Source organism: Oncorhynchus kisutch, linkage group LG18 (assembly GCF_002021735.2).
Source record: "Oncorhynchus kisutch isolate 150728-3 linkage group LG18, Okis_V2, whole genome shotgun sequence".
In the NCBI taxonomy this organism is placed as follows: domain Eukaryota; kingdom Metazoa; phylum Chordata; class Actinopteri; order Salmoniformes; family Salmonidae; genus Oncorhynchus; species Oncorhynchus kisutch.
The window spans coordinates 9,613,159-9,636,230 of NC_034191.2; the positions used below are offsets into that span (position 1 = coordinate 9,613,159).

At 46.4% G+C, this 23,072-nt stretch overlaps 1 protein-coding gene and 1 long non-coding RNA gene across 4 annotated transcripts in view; one reads left to right on the top strand and one right to left on the bottom strand.

The window, feature by feature from the left end:
* Positions 1-23,072, bottom strand: part of LOC109877642 (thrombospondin-2-like) — a 90,812-nt gene that overhangs the window by 31,719 nt on the left and 36,021 nt on the right. The window contains exons 4-13 of the mRNA XM_031795661.1: positions 22,434-22,487; positions 18,602-18,720; positions 17,825-17,995; positions 17,632-17,725; positions 15,513-15,683; positions 14,984-15,160; positions 14,731-14,904; positions 4,678-4,805; positions 3,857-3,991; positions 2,536-2,754 (exon numbers count right to left, since the gene is read on the bottom strand). Of these exons, the coding sequence (XP_031651521.1) occupies positions 2,536-2,754; positions 3,857-3,991; positions 4,678-4,805; positions 14,731-14,904; positions 14,984-15,160; positions 15,513-15,683; positions 17,632-17,725; positions 17,825-17,995; positions 18,602-18,720; positions 22,434-22,485 (1,440 nt within the window). The 5' untranslated portion in view covers positions 22,486-22,487. The remainder of the gene's footprint in view (positions 1-2,535; positions 2,755-3,856; positions 3,992-4,677; positions 4,806-14,730; positions 14,905-14,983; positions 15,161-15,512; positions 15,684-17,631; positions 17,726-17,824; positions 17,996-18,601; positions 18,721-22,433; positions 22,488-23,072) is intronic.
* On the top strand, positions 14,373-19,696 carry LOC116354749 (uncharacterized). Of its 3 annotated transcripts, none has more exons than XR_004203952.1 (6): positions 14,374-14,422; positions 14,518-14,557; positions 14,742-14,868; positions 14,992-15,431; positions 15,535-15,625; positions 18,604-19,430. It is a non-coding gene; the product is annotated as an uncharacterized LOC116354749 (long non-coding RNA). The 3 variants fall into 3 exon arrangements; XR_004203953.1 differs by having other exon boundaries at positions 14,992-15,371; XR_004203954.1 differs by lacking the exons at positions 14,518-14,557; positions 14,742-14,868; positions 14,992-15,431 and having other exon boundaries at positions 14,373-14,422; positions 18,604-19,696.

Consider the following 23,072-nt stretch of genomic DNA (forward strand, 5'->3'; position numbering starts at 1 on the left):
CTAGGAGACAGCTAACCACGGTCCAGGGATAGCTAGGAGACAGCTAACCACGGTCCAGGGATAGCTAGGAGACAGCTAACCACGGTCCAGGGATAGCTAGGAGACAGCTAACCACGGTCCAGGGATAGCTAGGAGACAGCTAACCACGGTCCAGGGATAGCTAGGAGACAGCTAACCACGGTCCAGGGATAGCTAGGAGACAGCTAACCACGGTCCAGGGATAGCTAGGAGACAGCTAACCACGGTCCAGGGATAGCTAGGAGACAGCTAACCACGGTCCAGGGATAGCTAGGAGACAGCTAACCACGGTCCAGGGATAGCTAGGAGACAGCTAACCACGGTCCAGGGATAGCTAGGAGACAGCTAACCACGGTCCAGGGATAGCTAGGAGACAGCTAACCACGGTCCAGGGATAGCTAGGAGACAGCTAACCACGGTCCAGGGATAGCTAGGAGACAGCTAACCACGGTCCAGGGATAGCTAGGAGACAGCTAACCACGGTCCAGGGATAGCTAGGAGACAGCTAACCACGGTCCAGGGATAGCTAGGAGACAGCTAACCACGGTCCAGGGATAGCTAGGAGACAGCTAACCACGGTCCAGGGATAGCTAGGAGACAGCTAACCACGGTCCAGGGATAGCTAGGAGACAGCTAACCACGGTCCAGGGATAGCTAGGAGACAGCTAACCACGGTCCAGGGATAGCTAGGAGACAGCTAACCACGGTCCAGGGATAGCTAGGAGACAGCTAACCACGGTCCAGGGATAGCTAGGAGACAGCTAACCACGGTCCAGGGATAGCTAGGAGACAGCTAACCACGGTCCAGGGATAGCTAGGAGACAGCTAACCACGGTCCAGGGATAGCTAGGAGACAGCTAACCACGGTCCAGGGATAGCTAGGAGACAGCTAACCACGGTCCAGGGATAGCTAGGAGACAGCTAACCACGGTCCAGGGATAGCTAGGAGACAGCTAACCACGGTCCAGGGATAGCTAGGAGACAGCTAACCACGGTCCAGGTATAGCTAGGAGACAGCTAACCACGGTCCAGGTATAGCTAGGAGACAGCTAACCACGGTCCAGGGATAGCTAGGAGACAGCTAACCACGGTCCAGGGATAGCTAGAAGACAGCTAACCACGGTCCAGGGATAGCTAGGAGACAGCTAACCACGGTCCAGGGATAGCTAGGAGACAGCTAACCACGGTCCAGGGATAGCTAGGAGACAGCTAACCACGGTCCAGGGATAGCTAGGCCAGTCCAATAATAATAATAATAATAATAATAATGCATACAAAAGCCAATCCCATTCTCTCACACCTGTGACCAATTACTGACTGTCCCTCTCAGCACCTGGCCTAGTGTATGCTGCTCCCCAGTGGTGGGACGTGGAAGTGTTCTGTCTATCTGTACACACATCCGCCATCCCCGTCCACAACGGCCTAGTAAACTCCAAACCTACTTGATGGTAATAGTGCTCACTGTTGCCGCTAGTGGCAGGTTTAAAAGGTATCCCCCTACATCCTCGGTACATAGACAGATGTCCTATTTCGAAGTGAATCTTAAGCGTATACAGTTGTGTGTGTGTATGAGTTATGTGTGTGTGTGTGTGTATATGAGTTATGTGTGTGTGTGTGTGTGTATGAGTTATGTGTGTGTGTGTGTGTATATGAGTTATGTGTGTGTGTGTGTGTATGAGTTATGTGTGTGTGTGTGTGTGTGTGTGTGAGTTATGTATGTGTGTGTGTGTGTGTATATGAGTTATGTGTGTGTGTGTGTATATGAGTTATGTGTGTGTGTGTGTATATGAGTTATGTGTGTGTGTGTATATGAGTTATGTGTGTGTGTGTATATGAGTTATGTGTGTGTGTGTGTATATGAGTTATGTATGTGTGTATGTGTGTATGAGTTATGTGTGTGTGTGTGTATGTGAGTTATGTATGTGTGTGTATGTGTGTATGAGTTATGTATGTGTGTGTGTGTATGAGTTATGTGTGTGTGTGTGTATATGAGTTATGTATGTGTGTGTTTGTGTGTATGAGTTATGTGTGTGTGTGTGTATGTGAGTTATGTATGTGTGTGTGTGTGTGTGTGAGTTATGTATGTGTGTTTTTTAATTTTTATTTTACCTTTATTTAACTTGGCAAGTCAGTTAAGAACAAATTCTTATTTTCAATGACGGCCTAGGAACAGCGGGTTAACTGCCTGTTCAGGGGCAGAACGACAGATTTGTACCTTGTCAGCTCAGGGATTCAAACTTGGAACCTTTCGATTACTAGTCCAACGCTCTAACCACTAGGGTACCCTGTGTGTGTGTGTGTGTGTGTGTGTGTGTGTGTGTGTGTGTGTGTGTGTGTGTGTGTGTGTGTGTGTGTGTGTGTGTGTGTGTGTGTGTGTGTGTGTGTGTGTGTGTGTGTGTGTGTGTGTGTGTGTGTGTGTGTGATGCATTATGTGTGTGTGTATGTGAGAGTGTGTGAATGAGTGATACGTTATGTGTGTGTGCCTGGGTGTGTGCCTAAGTATGTGTTAGTGTGTACCTGTAGACAGTGGTAGGTTGTGTTGTGGTGGCAGGGAAGGATATGATTGGGCCAGCCATCTAGGTCAGAATCTTCAGTACACAGGAAGCCGTCCCCAGCGAAGCCAACACCACACACACACCGATACACAGTTTCAGACGCCACGCCCAGGTACACACACTCCGCATGCTGACTGCAACGGTGTGTATTATCTTTACAGGGGTTGTGGGGCTCACAGACCTAAACACAGAAACACACTTATAATTACAACACACACTTACAGTCAAAACACACACACACACACACACACCACCCCACCCCACACTACCCCACACCACACACCACACCACCCCACACCACACCACCACACTCCACACACCACACCACCCCACACCACACACCACACACCACACACCACACCACCCCACACCACACTCCACACCACCACACTCCACACCACCCCACACTCCACACCACCCCACACCACACACCACACACCACACACCACACCACCCCACACCACACTCCACACCACCACACTCCACACCACCCCACACTCCACACCACCACACTCCACACACCACACCACACACCACCCCACCCCACACCACACTCCACACCACCACACCACACTCCACACCACAACACCCCACACACCACACACCACCCCACACCACACCACCACACTCCACACCACCCCACATCACCCCACACCACACCACCCCATACCACACCACCCCATACCACACCACCACACACCACACTCCACACCATACCACCCCACCCCATACCATACCACTACACACACCACACCACACACACCATACCACTACACACACCACACCACACCACACACCACTCCACACCACCACACTCCACACCACCACACCACCACTCACCACACCACCCCACACCACACACCCCACACACCACACCACCACACACCACACCACCCCATCCCACACCACACACACCACACCACACACCACACCACACCATACTACTACACACACCACACCCCACACCACCCCACACACCCCACACCACACCACACACACCACACCACACTCCTCACCACACACCACACCACACACACCACATCACACTCCACACCACACCACACACCACACCACCACACACACCAAACCACCACACCACACACCACCCCACACCACACACACCCCCACACTCCACACCACCACACACACCACACACACCACACCACACCACATCATACCACACCCCACATCACACACACTCCACACCACACCACAGCACACACCACACACACCACACCCCACACTACACCACACACCACACCACACCACACACCACCACTGGCCTGTTTTGTGTTGTTGGCGTCTTCCAGTCCGAGACCGTAGGGTTGGTTGCCGTGATATCGGGGGGGGCAGGGGTGACAGTGGAACCCTGGGTCTGTGTTCACACACTCGGTCACACACACACCCTGCAACATACACTACAGGAGAGAGGTTACACACACCCTGCAACACAGACTGCAGGAGACAGGTTACACACACACACTGCAACACACACTACAGGACAGGAGAGAGGTTACACACACACCCTACAACACACACTGTAGGAGAGAGGTTACACACCCTGCAACACACACTGCAGGACAGGAGAGAGGTTACACAGACCCTGCAACACACACTACAGGAGAGAGGTTACACACACACCCTGCAACACACATTGTAGGAGAGAGGTTACACACACACACCCTGCAACACACATTGTAGGACAGGAGAGAGGCTACACACACCCTGCAACACACACTACAGGAGAGAGGTTACACACACCCTGCAACACACACTACAGGAGAGAGGTTACACACCCTGCAACACACACTGTAGGACAGGAGAGAGGTTACACACACCCTGCAACACACACTACAGGAGAGAGGAAACACACACCCTGCAACACACACTACAGGAGAAAGGTCACACACACCCTGCAACACACACTAGAGGACAGGAGAGAGGTTTCACACACCTGGCAACACACACTACACACACAGAGATAGAGGTTGTGTGTGTGTGTGTGTGTGTGTGTGTGTGTGTGTGTGTGTGTGTGTGTGTGTGTGTGTGTGTGTGTGTGTGTGTGTGTGTGTGTGTGTGTGTGTGTGTGTGTGTGTGTATTTACTTCATCCTGGTCTTCACAGACAGAGCCATTTCCATGGTAACCCAGTGGACAGGGCCCACATTCCCATGAGCCATCAGTCTCAGAGTGGCAGGAGACCCCAGGGAAGCAGGGCCTAGAAAGACAGCTGTCTACACAGAGAGAGAGAGAGGAAGGCCAAAGAGTATGATTGGTAGAATTGACTATAAAATGTTAAAACAGACAAGAGCGCTCCAGTGGTAGTGGACACAAACAATGACAGAAATATAATTGAGTTCCATAATAACCAACTCTGGACAGGTACATCACCCTTGTCTTATTCAGCCCTAATATATTCAACAATCAATCCCTAATATTCATACGGCAATAACTTCTACACAATAGAAAACACAGTAGGATTTTTCTCCCACATACTGTAGGCATACTCCTCTCTTTTCACACATGCTACTATTTAGAGATTATTTTCATTGAGAACTTGAAACCGACCATGGAGGTTATGAATTTCAAGTTATTTTTGAAGACTATTCCAAAGAATGGCAGGTGAGTACAAAAAGGTATCTTTTGGCATACCACTCTTAAATCTAAAAGGAACAGTGTTGGTTTCATTCCTTCTAGTGGAATAGTTATTGTTATCCCTGACCAAGTTAAAGTTGTTTCAAGGTGCTTGGGGACCATACTGTGGACAATCTGATGAACAAGACAAACCTTGATCTGACAGAGGCTCCTCCACTTTGAGGAGGAGAGAGACTGACAGAGACTCCATTTGAGGAGGAGAGAGACTGACAGAGACTCCTCCACTTTGAGGAGGAGAGAGACTGACAGAGACTCCTCCACTTTGAGGAGGAGAGAGACTGACAGAGACTCCTCCACTTTGAGGAGGAGAGAGACTGACAGAGACTCCTCCACTTTGAGGAGGAGAGAGACTGACAGAGACTCCTCCACTTTGAGGAGGAGAGACTGACAGAGACTCCTCCACTTTGAGGAGGAGAGAGACTGACAGAGACTCCTCCACTTTGAGGAGGAGAGAGACTGACAGAGACTTCTCCACTTTGAGGAGGAGAGAGACCGACTGAGACTCCTCCACTTTGAGGAGGAGAGAGACTGACAGAGACTCCTCCACTTTGAGGAGGAGAGAGACTGACAGATACTCCTCCACTTTGAGGAGGAGAGAGACTGACAGAGACTCCTCCACTTTGAGGAGGAGAGAGACTGACAGAGACGCCTCCACTTTGAGGAGGAGAGACTGACAGAGACTCCTCCACTTTGAGGAGGAGAGAGACTGACAGAGACTCCTCCACTTTGAGGAGGAGAGCGACTGACAGAGACTCCTCCACTTTGAGGAGGAGAGAGACTGACAGAGACTCCTCCACTTTGAGGAGGAGAGAGACTGACAGAGACTCCTCCACTTTGAGGAGGAGAGAGACTGACATAGACTCCTCCACTTTGAGGAGGAGAGCGACTGACAGAGACTCCTCCACTTTGAGGAGGAGAGAGACTGACAGAGACTCCTCCACTTTGAGGAGGATAGAGACTGACAGAGACTCCTCCACTTTGAGGAGGAGAGAGACTGACTGAGACTCCTCCACTTTGAGGAGGAGAGACTGACAGAGACTCCTCCACTTTGAGGAGGAGAGAGACTGACAGAGACTCCTCCACTTTGAGGAGGAGAGAGACTGACAGAGACTCCTCCACTTTGAGGAGGAGAGAGACTGACAGAGACTCCTCCACTTTGAGGAGGAGAGACTGACAGAGACTCCTCCACTTTGAGGAGGAGAGAGACTGACATAGACTCCTCCACTTTGAGGAGGAGAGCGACTGACAGAGACTCCTCCACTTTGAGGAGGAGAGAGACTGACAGAGACTCCTCCACTTTGAGGAGGATAGAGACTGACAGAGACTCCTCCACTTTGAGGAGGAGAGAGACTGACTGAGACTCCTCCACTTTGAGGAGGAGAGACTGACAGAGACTCCTCCACTTTGAGGAGGAGAGAGACTGACATAGACTCCTCCACTTTGAGGAGGAGAGAGACTGACTGAGACTCCTCCACTTTGAGGAGGAGAGAGACTGACAGAGACGCCTCCACTTTGAGGAGGAGAGGGTGACAGAGACTCCTCCACTTTGAGGAGGAGAGAGACTGACAGAGACACCTCCACTTTGAGGAGGAGAGAGACTGACAGAGACTCCTCCACTTTGAGGAGGAGAGAGACTGACAGAGACTCCTCCACTTTGAGGAGGAGAGAGACTGACAGAGACTCCTCCACTTTGAGGAGGAGAGACTGACAGAGACTCCTCCACTTTGAGGAGGAGGCTTTCAAAGTGCAAATGGTCAAGATGGGTATGTACTGGAAGTCTAAGAACAATACTAACTAATTAGTTCTGAGATGTCTGCAGTTTGTTTTTAATAATCTTGGGGGCACTATTGTACCAGGAAGAGCATGCATAAAGTGGCACTGAACAAGAGCCCCTGCCAATGCCACCATTGAGATGTATCTGTATTGTTTGTTTTACCTCTATGAATAAATTATTACACTGGATTAGTGATTTAACTACTTGGATGGCTCACATTTAGCCTCCAGCTAAATCAAGACCAAGGTACTTATTGTTGGAGCCAAAGCACAGAGAGAGAATCTGGACGCACATTTAAATTCACGGATAATAAAGATAAAACACCAGGTAAAAACCTAGGTGTTATTTTACATTCTGAACTACATTTCCAATCACACATTAGGAATGTGACCAACATAGCTTTTTTACCACATTGCCAAGGTGCGGCCATTTCTCTCTCAGACTGATACAAGGACACTCATCCATGCTTTTATTACAGCAGGCTTGACTACTGTAATGCTCTTCTGTCTTGTCTGCCCAGGAAGCCATTGGTCAACTGCAAAACATACAGAATGCTGTAGCACGGGTACTGACCAAGACCAGACGGAGAGCACACATTACACCGGTTAGGTCTCTGCACTGGCTGCCTGTGAGTTTTAGAAATCATTTTAATATTCCACTATAGGTTTAAAATCAAACCACGACTGTGCACCCCAATACAGACATGCTTCTAAGTTATGTATCCAGTAGGTCCCTCAGGTCCTCTGGCACTGGCCTATTAACTATCCCAAAGCCTAGAACCAAGAGGCATGGAGAGGCAGCCTTTAGTTACTATGCCCCCACCCTCTGGAACAGCCTGCCAGAGAACCTGAGGGGGACTAAGAGGCATGGAGAGGCAGCCTTTAGTTACTATGCCTCCACCCTCTGGAATAGCCTGCCAGAGAACCTGAGGGGGACCAAGAGGCATGGAGAGGCAGCCTTTAGTTACTATGCCCCCACCCTCTGGAACAGCCTGCCAGAGAACCTGAGGGGGACCAAGAGGCATGGAGAGGCAGCCTTTAGTTACTATGCCTCCACCCTCTGGAATAGCCTGCCAGAGAACCTGAGGGGGACCAAGAGGCATGGAGAGGCAGCCTTAGTTACCCTGCCTCCACCCTCTGGAACAGCCTGCCAGAGAACCTGAGGGGGACCAAGAGGCATGGAGAGGCAGCCTTTAGTTACTATGCCCCCACCCTCTGGAATAGCCTGCCAGAGAACCTGAGGGGGATCAAGAGGCATGGAGAGGCAGCCTTTAGTTACTATGCCCCCACCCTCTGGAATAGCCTGCCAGAGAACCTGAGGGGGACCAAGAGGCATGGAGAGGCAGCCTTTAGTTACTATGCCCCCACCCTCTGGAATAGCCTGCCAGAGAACCTGAGGGGGACCAAGAGGCATGGAGAGGCAGCCTTTAGTTACTATGCCCCCACCCTCTGGAATAGCCTGCCAGAGAACCTGACCGGGACCGAAACTGTGGAAACTGTGGAGATCTTAAAATACACATTTTTGACTTTGCTTTTCCTCAGGGTGCTTTTTAGTCGTTCAGTTTTTATTGTCGTTCAGCCTCTGAGAATACCGAATACGGTGACTGAGTAACGAATAATAACGAATACAGTGACTGACTATTAAAACCTACCCAAACCAGAAACCGTGGATAGACGGCGGCATTCTCGCAAAAGTGAAAGCACGAACCACCACATTTAAACCATAGAAAGGTGACTGGGAATATGGCAGAATACAAACAGTGTAGTTATTCCCTACGTAAGAAAATAAAACATGTCAAATGTCAGTTCAGAGACAAAGTGGAATTGCAATTCAACGGCTCAGATACGAGATGTATGTGGCAGGGTCTACAGACAATCACAGACTACAAAGGGAAAACCTGCCACGTCGGACACCGACGTCTTGCTTCCGGACAAGATAAACACCTTCTTCGCCCGATTTGAGGATAACACAGTGCCACCGACCGCTACCAAATACTGTGGGCTCTCCTTCACCGTGGCCGATGTGAGTAAGACGTTTAAGCGTGTTAACACTCGCATGGCTGCCGGCCCAGACGGCATCCATAGCCGCGTCCTCAAAGCATGCGCAGACCAGCTGGCTGGAGTGTTTACGGGCATATTCAATCAATCCCTATCCGTGTCTGCTGTACCCACTTGCTTCAAGATGTCCACCATTGTTCCTGTACCCAAGAAAGCAAAGGTAACTGAACTAAATGTCTATCGCCCCGTAGCACTCACTTCTGTCATCATGAAGTGCTTTGAGAGGCCAGTTAAGGATCATATCACCTCTACCTTACCTGACACCCTAGACCCACTTCAATTTACTTAGATCCACAGACGATGCAATCGCCATCGCACTGCACACTGACCTATCCCATCTGGACAAGAGGAACAAGAGGAATACCTATGTATAATGCTGTTCAATGACTATAGCTCAGCATTCAACACCATAGTACCCTCCAAGCTCATCCTTAAGCTCATGGTCCTAGGTCTGAACCCTGCCCAGTTGGTCCTGGACTTCTGACTGTCCGCCCCAGGTGGGGAAGGTAGGGAACAACAACTCCACTTTGCGGAACCTAAACACAGGGACCTCGCAAGAGTGCGTGCTCAGCCCCTTCCTGTACTCTCTGTTCACCCATGGCTGCGTGGCCACACACGCCTCCAACCCAATCATCAAGTTTGCAGATGACACAACAGTAGTGGGCTTGATTACCCAGAATGACGAGACAGCCTACAGAGAGGAGGTGAGGGCACTCGGAGTGTGGTGTCAGGAAAACAACCTCCCACCAAACATCCACAAAACAAAGCAGCTGATTGTGGAATTCAGGAAACAACAGAGGGAGCAGCCCCCTATCCACATCGACGGGACTACAGTGGACAAGGTGGAAAGCTTCAAGTTCCTCGGCGTACACATCACTGACAACCTGAAATGGTCCACCCACACAGACAGTGTGGTGAAGTAGGCGCAAAAGCGCCTCTTAAACCTCAGGAGGCTGAAGAAATTTGCCTTGGCCACTAAAACCCTCGTAAACTTCTACACATGCACAATTGAGAGCATCCTGTCGGGCTGTATCACCGCCTGGTACGGCAACTGCAACGCCCGCAACCGCAGGGCTCTCCAGAGGGGGGTGTAGTCTGCCCAACGCATCACCGGGGGCAAACTACCTGCCCTCCAGGACACCTACACCACCCGATGTCACAAGAAGGCCAAAAATATCATCAAGGACATCAACCACCCGAGCCACTGCCTGTTCACCCAGCTATGATCCATAAGGCGAGGTCAGTACAGGTGCAGAGACTGAAAAACAGCTTCTCTCTCAAGGCCATCAGACTGTTCAATAGCCATCACTAGCACATTCGAGGCTGCTGCATATATACATAGACTTGGAATCACTTTAATAATGGAACACTAGTCACTTCAATTATGTTTCAATAATGTTTACATACAATCAATCAATCAAATGTATTTATAAAACCCTTCTTACATCTTACATACAGCTTTACATCTTATACGTATGTACTGTATTCTATTCTACTGTATTTTAGTCAATGCCACTCCGACATTGCTCGTCCTAATATTTCAATATTTCTTAACTCTATTCTTTTACCTTTGGATTTGTGTGTATTGCTGTGAATTGTTAGATATTACTGCACTGTTGGAGCTAGGAACACAAGCATTTAGTTAGATATTACTTCTCTGTTGGAACTAGGAACACAAGCATTTAGTTAGATATTACTGCTCTGTTGGAGCTAGAAACACAGGCATTTAGTTAGATATTACTGCTCTGTTGGAGCTAGGAACACAAGCATTTAGTTAGATATTACTGCTCTGTTGGAGCTAGGAACACAAGCATTTAGTTAGATATTACTGCACTGTTGGAGCTGGTTACACAAGCATTTAGTTAGATACTACTGCACTGTTGGAGCTAGGAACACAAGCATTTAGTCAGAAACTCCTGCTCTGTTGGAGCTAGAAACAAGCATTTCACTGTTGGAGCTAGAAACACAAGCATTTAGTTAGATACTCCTGCTCTGTTGGAGCTAGAAACAAGCATTTCACTGTTGGAGCTAGAAACACAAGCATTTAGTTAGGTACTACTGCTCTGTTGGAGCTAGGAACACAAGCATTTAGTTAGGTACTACTGCTCTGTTGGAGCTAGAAACAAGCATTTCACTGTTGGAGCTAGAAACACAAGCATTTAGTTAGATACTCCTGCTCTGTTGGAGCTAGAAACAAGCATTTCACTGTTGGAGCTAGAAACACAAGCATTTAGTTAGGTACTACTGCTCTGTTGGAGCTAGGAACACAAGCATTTAGTTAGGTACTACTGCTCTGTTGGAGCTAGAAACAAGCATTTCACTGTTGGAGATAGAAACACAAGCATTTAGTTAGGTACTACTGCTCTGTTGGAGCTAGAAACACAAGCATTTAGTTAGATACTACTGCTCTGTTGGAGCTAGAAACAAGCATTTCACTGTTGGAGCTAGGAACACAAGCATTTAGTTAGGTACTACTGCTCTGTTGGAGCTAGAAACAAGCATTTAGTTAGATACTACTGCTCTGTTGGAGCTAGAAACAAGCATTTCACTGTTGGAGCTAGGAACACAAGCATTTAGTTAGGTACTACTGCTCTGTTGGAGCTAGGAACACAAGCATTTAGTTAGGTACTACTGCTCTGTTGGAACTAGTTTTCACACCCTGGCCTTAGTTATCTGTGTTGTCTTTATTATTTTCATTAGGCCAGGGTGTGACATGGGTGATTTATTGTGTTCGTCTTGTCTAGGGGTTTATCAGATTTATGGGGTTGTGTTCAGTGTAGTTGTCTAGGTAGGTCTATGGTTGCCTAGAGTGGTTCTCAATCAGAGGCAGGTGTTTATCGTTGTCTCTGATTGGGAACCATATTTAGGCAGCCATATTCTTTGGGTATCTTGTGAGTGGTTGTTTCCTGTCTCTGCACCAGTTAGGACTGTTTCGGTTGTTCCTGTCTCTGTGGTCTCTGCACCAGTTAGGACTGTTTCGGTTGTTCCTGTCTGTGGTCTCTGCACCAGTTAGGACTGTTTCGGTTGTTCCTGTCTCTGTGGTCTCTGCACCAGTTAGGACTGTTTCGGTTGTTCCTGTCTCTGTGGTCTCTGCACCAGTTAGGACTGTTTCGGTTGTTCCTGTCTCTGTGGTCTCTGCACCAGTTAGGACTGTTTCGGTTGTTCCTGTCTCTGTGGTCTCTGCACCAGTTAGGACTGTTTCGGTTGTTCCTGTCTCTGTGGTCTCTGCACCAGTTAGGACTGTTTCGGTTGTTCCTGTCTCTGTGGTCTCTGCACCAGTTAGGACTGTTTCGGTTGTTCCTGTCTCTGTGGTCTCTGCACCAGTTAGGACTGTTTCGGTTGTTCCTGTCTCTGTGGTCTCTGCACCAGTTAGGACTGTTTCGGTTGTTCCTGTCTCTGTGGTCTCTGCACCAGTTAGGACTGTTTCGGTTGTTCCTGTCTCTGTGGTCTCTGCACCAGTTAGGACTGTTTCGGTTGTTCCTGTCTCTGTGGTCTCTGCACCAGTTAGGACTGTTTCGGTTGTTCCTGTCTCTGTGGTCTCTGCACCAGTTAGGACTGTTTCGGTTGTTCCTGTCTCTGTGGTCTCTGCACCAGTTAGGACTGTTTCGGTTGTTCCTGTCTCTGTGGTCTCTGCACCAGTTAGGACTGTTTCGGTTGTTCCTGTCTCTGTGGTCTCTGCACCAGTTAGGACTGTTTCGGTTGTTCCTGTCTCTGTGGTCTCTGCACCAGTTAGGACTGTTTCGGTTGTTCCTGTCTCTGTGGTCTCTGCACCAGTTAGGACTGTTTCGGTTGTTCCTGTCTCTGTGGTCTCTGCACCAGTTAGGACTGTTTCGGTTGTTCCTGTCTCTGTGGTCTCTGCACCAGTTAGGACTGTTTCGGTTGTTCCTGTCTCTGTGGTCTCTGCACCAGTTAGGACTGTTTCGGTTGTTCCTGTCTCTGTGGTCTCTGCACCAGTTAGGACTGTTTCGGTTGTTCCTGTCTCTGTGGTCTCTGCACCAGTTAGGACTGTTTCGGTTGTTCCTGTCTCTGTGGTCTCTGCACCAGTTAGGACTGTTTCGGTTGTTCCTGTCTCTGCACCAGTTAGTTTGGGTTGTTCCTGTCTCTGTGGTCTCTGCACCAGTTAGTTTGGGTTGTTCCTGTCTCTCTGCACCAGTTAGTTTGGGTTGTTCCTGTCTCTCTGCACCAGTTAGTTTGGGTTGTTCCTGTCTCTCTGCACCAGTTAGTTTGGGTTGTTCCTGTCTCTCTGCACCAGTTAGTTTGGGTTGTTCCTGTCTCTCTGCACCAGTTAGTTTGGGTTGTTCCTGTCTCTCTGCACCAGTTAGTTTGGGTTGTTCCTGTCTCTCTGCACCAGTTAGTTTGGGTTGTTCCTGTCTCTGTGTTCTCTGCACCAGTTAGTTTGGGTTGTTCCTGTCTCTGTGTTCTCTGCACCAGTTAGTTTGGGTTGTTCCTGTCTCTGTCTCTCTGCACCAGTTAGTTTGGGTTGTTCCTGTCTCTCTGCACCAGTTAGTTTGGGTTGTTCCTGTCTCTCTGCACCAGTTAGTTTGGGTTGTTCCTGTCTCTCTGCACCAGTTAGTTTGGGTTGTTCCTGTCTCTCTGCACCAGTTAGTTTGGGTTGTTCCTGTCTCTCTGCACCAGTTAGTTTGGGTTGTTCCTGTCTCTGTGTTCTCTGCACCAGTTAGGACTGGGTTGTTCCTGTCTCTGTGTTCTCTGCACCAGTTAGGACTGGGTTGTTCCTGTCTCTGTGTTCTCTGCACCAGTTAGTTTGGGTTGTTCCTGTCTCTGTGTTCTCTGCACCAGTTAGTTTGGGTTGTTCCTGTCTCTCTGCACCAGTTAGTTTGGGTTGTTCCTGTCTCTCTGCACCAGTTAGTTTGGGTTGTTCCTGTCTCTCTGCACCAGTTAGTTTGGGTTGTTCCTGTCTCTCTGCACCAGTTAGTTTGGGTTGTTCCTGTCTCTCTGCACCAGTTAGTTTGGGTTGTTCCTGTCTCTGTGTTCTCTGCACCAGTTAGGACTGGGTTGTTCCTGTCTCTGTGTTCTCTGCACCAGTTAGGACTGGGTTGTTCCTGTCTCTGTGTTCTCTGCACCAGTTAGTTTGGGTTGTTCCTGTCTCTCTGCACCAGTTAGTTTGGGTTGTTCCTGTCTCTCTGCACCAGTTAGTTTGGGTTGTTCCTGTCTCTCTGCACCAGTTAGTTTCGGTTTTGCCACGTTTTCTTATTTTGTATTTGTATAGTGTTCACGTTTTCGTCTTTATTAAAGATGCTTAACAATAACCACACTGCATTTTGGTCCTCTCCTTCCCAGGAAGAAAACCGTTACACTAGGAACACAAGCATTTAGCTGCACCCGCAATAACATCTGCTAAATATGTGTAAGTGACCGATAACATTTGATTTGATTTTAGCAGAAAGGCCAAAATCAATGTTTCATCAAATAATTTTTTACATGTTTTTTTTTATACTAAAGGGGTCCTAACATTCCAAATCAAAGAGCTCAATTATCCTTGGTATGACAATCTTAAAACAATTCCATATGTTAGTTTAGACTGTTATGGATAAATTATCTGTACTGTATCCTAACTGTTTCAAAAACTTCCATAGTTTGCTTGGATTGTTCCTGTTCGCAACTATGTTGTCAGTGGAATAATGGTTCTTGGCTCTGTCATCCTATGTATGCTACCTATTGGACAGGGTTGTGTATTGCAGGCTGCGTAGTCGGCCGTCTCTCCCACACAGTTCCTGCCTCCATGCCGGGGGGCGGGGTTAGAACACTCCCGCTGACGAATCATCAGCCCACTGCCACACGACACACTGCATGGTAACCAGGAAGACCACGGTCCCCAGACCCCGACAACTATAATCACACAGACAGTGTATCAGTCAATCCAACATCAACAATAGCAGTCATCTGGAATGTTTGTTTGTGTTCTCACTTGGACAGGGTGTAGCGTCACAGGGATGTGTCTCTGTAGTGTTGCCACGGCAGCCGCTGCCCCCGCGCTGAGCGAGGGGGAAGTTGCAGAGTCGAACACGCACAACGAGACCTGAACCACACGACACAGAACATGCAGACCACGGAGACCACAGGCCCCAGCCGCTGTTCCCATGGACTACACACACACACACACACACACACACACACACACATTTTTATAAAAGGGAAATGATTGCTCAAACCCAACACTCAAACCTGAGCGTTCCATTCTACCACCTCTGGTCTCTTGGCCCTCCCACCCATATGAGGGTCAGCTCTCCCCCCCAGACCAGTCAAAGATCTTCTCTGTCCTGACACCTCAACGGTGGAATGAGCTTCAGCCTAACGTCAGAGTCCCAACCCCACCTTCCTAGCATGTCTGAAACCGTACATCTTCAAAGAGTATCGTAAATAAATACAACGACGTAGCTAACCATAATATGTATTACAGGAGCTAGCTGTACTACAGGAGTTATTGGTAAACTCACCTCGGCTTTCACAACTTCCCAGGGTGCACCTGCGGGTTTGGAGGGAGGAGTCAGAACAGGACGTGGAGACATCATCACAAGATCGCCCTCTCCGCTGGAAACCACGCCCACAGGTGACCGAACATTCCGTCCACTCCGACCATGGGGACCATCCATCTTCACTTCCCAACCCTATACACACACACAAACACACACACATGCACACAAACACACACACAAACAAATACATATGCATATGCACACATATGTATACAAACTCTACGACTCTATGACAGCTTCTACCCCCAAGCCATAAGACTCCTGCACATCTAATCAAATGGCTATCCAGACTATTTGCATTGCCCCCCCCCCTTACGCCGCTGCTACTCTCTGTTATTATCTATGCATAGTCACTTTAACTTATTAGTGACTGGGGGGCAGTATTGAGTAGCTTGGATGAATAAGGTGCCCAGAGTAAACCGCCTGCTACTCAGTCCCAGATGCTAATATATGCATATTATTAGTAGTATTGGATAGAAAACACTCTGAAGTTTCTAAAACTGTTTGAATGATGTCTGTGTGTATAACAGAACTCATATGGCAGGCGAAAACCTGAGAAAAAAATCCAACAAGGAAGTGGGAAATCTGAGGCTTGTAGGTTTTCAACTCAGCCCCTATTGAAGACACAGTGGGATATTGGTCATGTTGCACTTCCTACGGCTTCCACTAGATATCAACCGTCTTTAGAACGTTGTTTCAGGCTTCTACTGTGAAGGGGGGCTGAATGAGAGGGGAATGAGTCAGGTGTCTGGCAGAGTGCCACGGGCTCGTGATGCGCAGTCATGAGAGTTAGCTCTTGTTTCATTGCTTTTCTACAGACAAAGGAATTCTCCGGTTGGAACATCATTGAAGATTTATGTTAAACATCCTAAAGATTGATTCTATACATCGTTTGACATGTTTCTACGGACTGTAACAATTTTTTAAAACATTTTCTCTGCTCCTAGTGAACACGCTTCATGACTTTGGATTTGTTTACAAAACGCGCTAACAAAAGTAGCTATTTGGACATAAATGATGGACATTATCGAAGAAATCAAAAATGTATTGTGGAACTGGGATTCCTGGGAGTGGATTCTGATGAAGTTCATCAAAGGTAAGTGAATATTTATAATGCTATTTCTGACTAATGTTGACTACACAACATGGCGGATATTTTTCGGCTGGTTTGGGCTCTGAGCGCCGTACTCAGATTATTGCATGGTGTGCTTTTTCCGTAATGTTTTTTAAAAATCTGACACAGCGGTTGCATTAAGGAGAAGTTTATCTAAAGTTCCATGTATAATAGTTGTATCTATTATCAATGTTTATTATGAGTATTTCTGTGAATTGATGTGGCTCTCTACAAAATCACTGCATGTTTTGGAACTACTGAACATAACACGCCAATGTACTATGAGATGTACTTCATCGAACAAAACATTTATTTTGTAACATGAAGTCCCATGAGTGTCATCTGATGAAGATCATCAAAGGTTAGTGATTAATTTGACCTCTGTGCTTTTTATGACTCCAGTCTTTCTCCAGTCTGTGACCTTGGTGGTGACCTAACATAATCGTTTGTGATGCTTTTGCTGTAAAGCCTTTTTGAAATCAGACACTGTGGCTGGATTAATGAGAATGTTATCTTTAAAATGGTGTAAAATACTTGTATGTTTGAGGAGTTTTAATTATGAGATTTTTGTTGTTTTGAATTGGCGCCCTGCACTTTCACTGGCTGTTGGCGGGGTGGGACGCTACTGTCCCGAATATCCCAGAGAGGTTTTAATAACTCTACCTACATGTACATATTACCACAACTAACCGGTGCCCCCGCACGTTGACTCTGTACCAGTACCCCCTGTATATAGTCTCGCTATTGTTGTTTTACTGCTGCTTTTTAACTACTTGTTACTTTTATTTCTTATTCGTATTTTTTAAACTGCATTGTTGGTTAAGGGCTTGTAAGTAAGCATTTCACTGTAAGGTCTACACCCGTTGTATTCAGGGCTTGTGACGAATACAATTTGATTTGACTAAATATGACTTCTGAAATAATCATTTGAAATAGACTAGACTTTAATGTGTTTAGATATCTCACCCAGACACACAGGGCAGCATTCCCCTTCAGTGAAGGAAGGACTGGAACATATTACTGGAGGACAGGTGACCTGCCGACACACTGCCTTCCCCTCCTACACACACACAACACACACACACAGTAGTAAAGCAAAAGGGCCTAGAGATATCTTGACTCAAGAGTTGAGCGTGTGTGTGTGTGTGTGTGTGTTTACCTGGCAGGTACAGAATGTGCAGCTGTCTGAAACCCAGTCCTCCTCCCGCTGATACACACGTCCGTCCTGCACACACACTCTCTCCTCTTCATCATCTTCTCCTCCTCCCTCTCTGTCCAAACTGCTGCCCAGCTCAGAGAGAGCTTCACGCAATGCCTCATTCTCCTCTGTCTGAACACACACACAGATGAAGACGGCAGGAGGCTTGTGGATCTGGTTATGGTTAGCACTGATGCTGTGTGTGTGTGTGCGTCACACTCCATGAGAACCCAAGATATTTTTTCCCTCCAATGTTTATAAACATTAAATGTAATCAAACACTGTACAGCCTCAAAACATGGTTAAAACAATAGTGTTTATCCTGGATGGTCAGTCCTTGCTTCCACAGCTCTCTCTATTAATCTGAGAGTGGTTACATTTCTCCAGGCCCATCCCTCAGCTTTTTACCAAAACAGAGGCGGGGAGGTCGTTTTGTTATTGTTTCATCTGTGGACTTGCCCTTTAAACAGCTGCATATTATCAAGATATCAAAGTGTCACCAACACAAAGTTCAACAATAGGCCTGTAGCAAATGAAGCGTATTGCATTCATTATTCACATGTAAATAGCACTTTTCAGTAGTGCTCATAGCCATTCCATGAGCGAGGCATTTATTTTTCAACTTTAATCAATGAGCCCATTCAGTTCTCCATGACAACTAACTAACCAGTAACTGTAATGAATTCCATTTAGGAAGTAACCTAGCCAACCCTGTCTGTATGTGTCGGTGTGTCTTACAGCTCTCTGAAGGTCGTGCAGCAGACTAGTGGTAACGATGTGGAGGCCATGCAGCTCTGATAACAGATCATTCAGCTCCTCACAGGACCGACGACACATCACCTCAGGATGCTCCACCCCTACACACACACAGAATCAGAGCTAACCCAAACCAGATCCACAAGTCTTCTGCTGTCTTTATGTCTTACAGCTCTCTGAAGGTCGTGCAGCAGTTGTTTTGATAAAGGTGTTATGGATAGTGAAGGTGACCTCCCTCTTACCTATCAGGGTTATGGATAGTGAAGGTGACCTCCCTCTTACCTATCAGGGTTATGGATAGTGAAGGTGACCTCCCTCTTACCTATCAGGGTTATGGATAGTGAAGGTGACCTCCCTCTTACCTATCAGGGTTATGGATAGTGAAGGTGACCTCCCTCTTACCTATCAGGGTTATGGATAGTGAAGGTGACCTCCCTCTTACCTATCAGGGTTATGGATAGTGAAGGTGACCTCCCTCTTACCTATCAGCGTGTCTGTGCTCCTCCCTCTTACCTATCAGCGTGTCTGTGCTCCTCCCTCTTACCTATCAGCGTGTCTGTGCTCCTCCCTCTTACCTATCAGCGTGTCTGTGCTCCTCCCTCTTACCTATCAGGGTTATGGATAGTGAAGGTGACCTCCCTCTTACCTATCAGGGTTATGGATAGTGAAGGTGACCCCCCTCTTACCTATCAGGGTTATGGATAGTGAAGGTGACCTCCCTCTTACCTATCAGCGTGTCTGTGCTCCTCCCTCTTACCTATCAGCGTGTCTGTGCTCCTCCCTCTTACCTATCAGCGTGTCTGTGCTCCTCCCTCTTACCTATCAGCGTGTCTGTGCTCCTCCCTCTTACCTATCAGCGTGTCTGTGCTCCTCCCTCTTACCTATCAGCGTGTCTGTGCTCCTCCCTCTTACCTATCAGGGTTATGGATAGTGAAGGTGACCCCCCTCTTACCTATCAGGGTTATGGATAGTGAAGGTGACCTCCCTCTTACCTATCAGCGTGTCTGTGCTCCTCCCTCTTACCTATCAGCGTGTCTGTGCTCCTCCCTCTTACCTATCAGCGTGTCTGTGCTCCTCCCTCTTACCTATCAGCGTGTCTGTGCTCCTCCCTCTTACCTATCAGCGTGTCTGTGCTCCTCCCTCTTACCTATCAGCGTGTCTGTGCTCCTCCCTCTTACCTATCAGCGTGTCTGTGCTCCTTCCTTTTAAGGCCTTTGCAGACTGTACCTTCGATTCAGTCTTTTACGATTATCTCATGTCACACTGTGCAATGTTACCAAATTAAAATCTTGATATGGAAATAGTTTTCCCAGACAAACTTTATATGTTCGAACTCAGAATCAAATCGGTTTCTCCAAATGGTAGAACCATTATTTAGATTGGAGATTTTGCGAATTTTTAAAATCCTGTAAATTAGCCTGATTTCAGACTTGTCATGTAAACAAGATTATTAATTCAATCGTTCTTCTTGTAAACATTTCAATCAAACTATTATATGAATCTGCTCTCGTCGAAAGGAGTGGACCAAAGTGCAGCGTGGAAAGTGTTTGATTTTTATTAGCAAAAAACATTCAAACAAAATAACAAAGCGAACAGTTCTCAGGCACAGACACTAAACAGAAAACAACACAAAACCCAAAAGGACAATGACAACTTATATATGATCCCCAATCAGAGACAACTATAGACAGCTGATTGGGAACCACACTCGGTAAAAAGCAAAGAAATAGAAAACACAAACTTTCCCACCCGAGTCACACCCTGACCTAACCAAACAGAGAGAATAATAAGGATCTCTAAGGTCAGGGCGTGACAGAATATAACTTTTCACAATACTCATATTATTGTGTGCATGCACAGCGCCAGCCGTGTTTCTCCGGTCACTATGGGACAGGCGCTACGGGACCGGAGCTATGCCACAGCACACAGATTGCTGTATAGGCTGCGTAGCCTAGTGGTTAGAGCGTTGGACTAGTAACTGAAAGGTTGCAAGATCGAATCACTGAGATCAAGGAACAAATCTGTTGTTCTGCCCCTGAACAAGGCAGTTAACCCACTGTTCCTAGGCCGTCATAGAAAATACTTGAAACCCTTAAGTGAACAGCTAAAAGAGTTTTTATTTACAAACTCTATTTTATCAATGTACCAATCGGGCTTCAGGAAGAAGCATAGCACAATTACAGCAGCCATGAAGGTTTTAAATGATATCACTGAAGCCCTTGACAAAAAACAGCACTGTGTCTCACTTTTTATTGATCTCTCTAAGGCTTTTGATACAGTTGATCATTCTATACTAAGGCAGAGATTGTCGAGTGTAGGTCTTTCAGAGCATGCAGTTGCATGGTTTGCTAACTATCTGTCTGATAGAACGCAGTGCACTCAATTTGATGGGCTTATGTCTGTTAAATTGTCTGTCTTGAATGGTGTGCCCCAAGGCTCTGTACTTGGTCCTCTCTTATTCACTATTTATATAAATGATTTGGACAAAAAATGTCAAATGCACAACTTCATTTTTATGCTGATGATACTGTTGTGCCTCATCTCTTACAAAAGCTTTCCAGAACATGCAAACTGCTTTTTATACTGTTCAACATACCTTGTGTGAATGGAAGCTTATCCTCAATACTGACAAAACAACTAAACTAATGGTGTTTTCTAATGCAAGAAATAGACCTCTGAACCTTTCACCTATTACTACCTGTCAGGGCAAGGAGATAGAGGTTGTAACCTCATAAATATCTTGGAATTTTAATTGATGATGGCCTCTCTTTTAAATTGCATATTCAACAATTTACAAAAAAATGTAGGTTGAAATTGGGATTTTATTTTAGGAATAAGGCCTGTTTTTCTTTTGAAGCCAGAAGGATGCTAGTATCAGCTACATTTATGCCTTTACTAGACTATGGCGATATTTTATATATGAATGCTTCCGCTCAGTGTTTAAGATCAATTGACACTCTTTATCGTGGCACTTTGAGATTTATTTTAAACTGCAAAGCCCTTACGCACCACTGCACTTTGTATACCAGGGTTGGCTGGCCTTCTCTAGTCACTCGTAGGCTCAGTCACTGGTATACTTTTATTTACAAAGCCATTTTGGGTTTACTACCTTTTTATTTGTGCATTTTTATTGTTCAGAAATGTGGTGGGTACTCTATTCGTTCGCTGGACTTTATCCTGCTAACTGTTCCAAATGTCCGAACTGAATTTGGTAAAAGGGCTTTTATGCACTCTGCGCCATCGTCTTACAAAATACTTTTAAACTGGAAGAACATGTCCAGATTGGTGTTTTTTAAATCACTGATGAAGGATTTTGAGGCTGATTCCCTGACTTGTCAGTGTTTTTAAATCACTGATGAAGGATTTTGAGGCTGATTCCCTGACCTGTCAGTGTTTTTAAATCACTGATGAAGGATTTTGAGGCTGATTCCCTGACCTGTCAGTGTTTTTAAATCACTGATGAAGGATTTTGAGGCTGATTCCCTGACCTGTCAGTGTTTTTAAATCACTGATGAAGGATTTTGAGGCTGATTCCCTGACCTGTCAATGTTTTTAATTTGCTGTTTTATACTCTTGTGAATTCAATGGTTTTTACTAGATTACTTGTAGTTTTTCATGTTGTCTGTCTGTAATTTTTTTGAAATGACTTGGTGCTGCCTATCTTGGCCAGGGCGCTCTTGAAAAATAGATTTGAATCTCAATGAGCCCTTCCTGGTTAAATAATGGTTAAATAAATAAGAATAAGAATGTGTTCTAAACTGACTTGCCTAGTAAAATAAAGGTAAAAATAAAATAGGGTGCAGAATTACATTACCTGCTGTCAGATCACAGAGAAACACCATCAGCCAGGCAATCAGTGGTGTCATCCCTACACACACACACACACACACACATATATACACACACACACAATTTATACAGTGCATTTGGAAAGTATTCAGACTCTTTGTTTGACATTTTGTTAAATTACAGCTTTATTCTAAATGGATTAAATAAATAAAAAATCCTCATCAAACTATACACACCCTACCCCATATAGACAAAGCGAAAACAGGTATTTAGACATTTCAGAAATTTTATTAAAAATGTTATACCTTATTTACATAAGTATTCAGACCCTTTGCTATGAGAATGGAAATTGAGCTCAGGCGCATCCTGTTTCCATTGATCTTCCTTGAAATGTTTCTACAGCTTGATTGGCGTCCACCTATGGTAAATTCTACTGATTGGACATGATTTGGAAAGGCACACACCTGTCTATATAAGGCCCCACAGTAAATAGTGCTTGGCAAAAACCAAGCCATGAGGTCGAAGGAATTATCCATAGAGTTCCGAGACAAGACCATGTCGAGGCACAGATCTGGGGAAGGGTACCAAAAACTGTATGCAGCACTGAAGGTCCCCAAGAACACAGTGGCCTCCATCATTCTTAAGTGGAAGACGTTTAGAACCA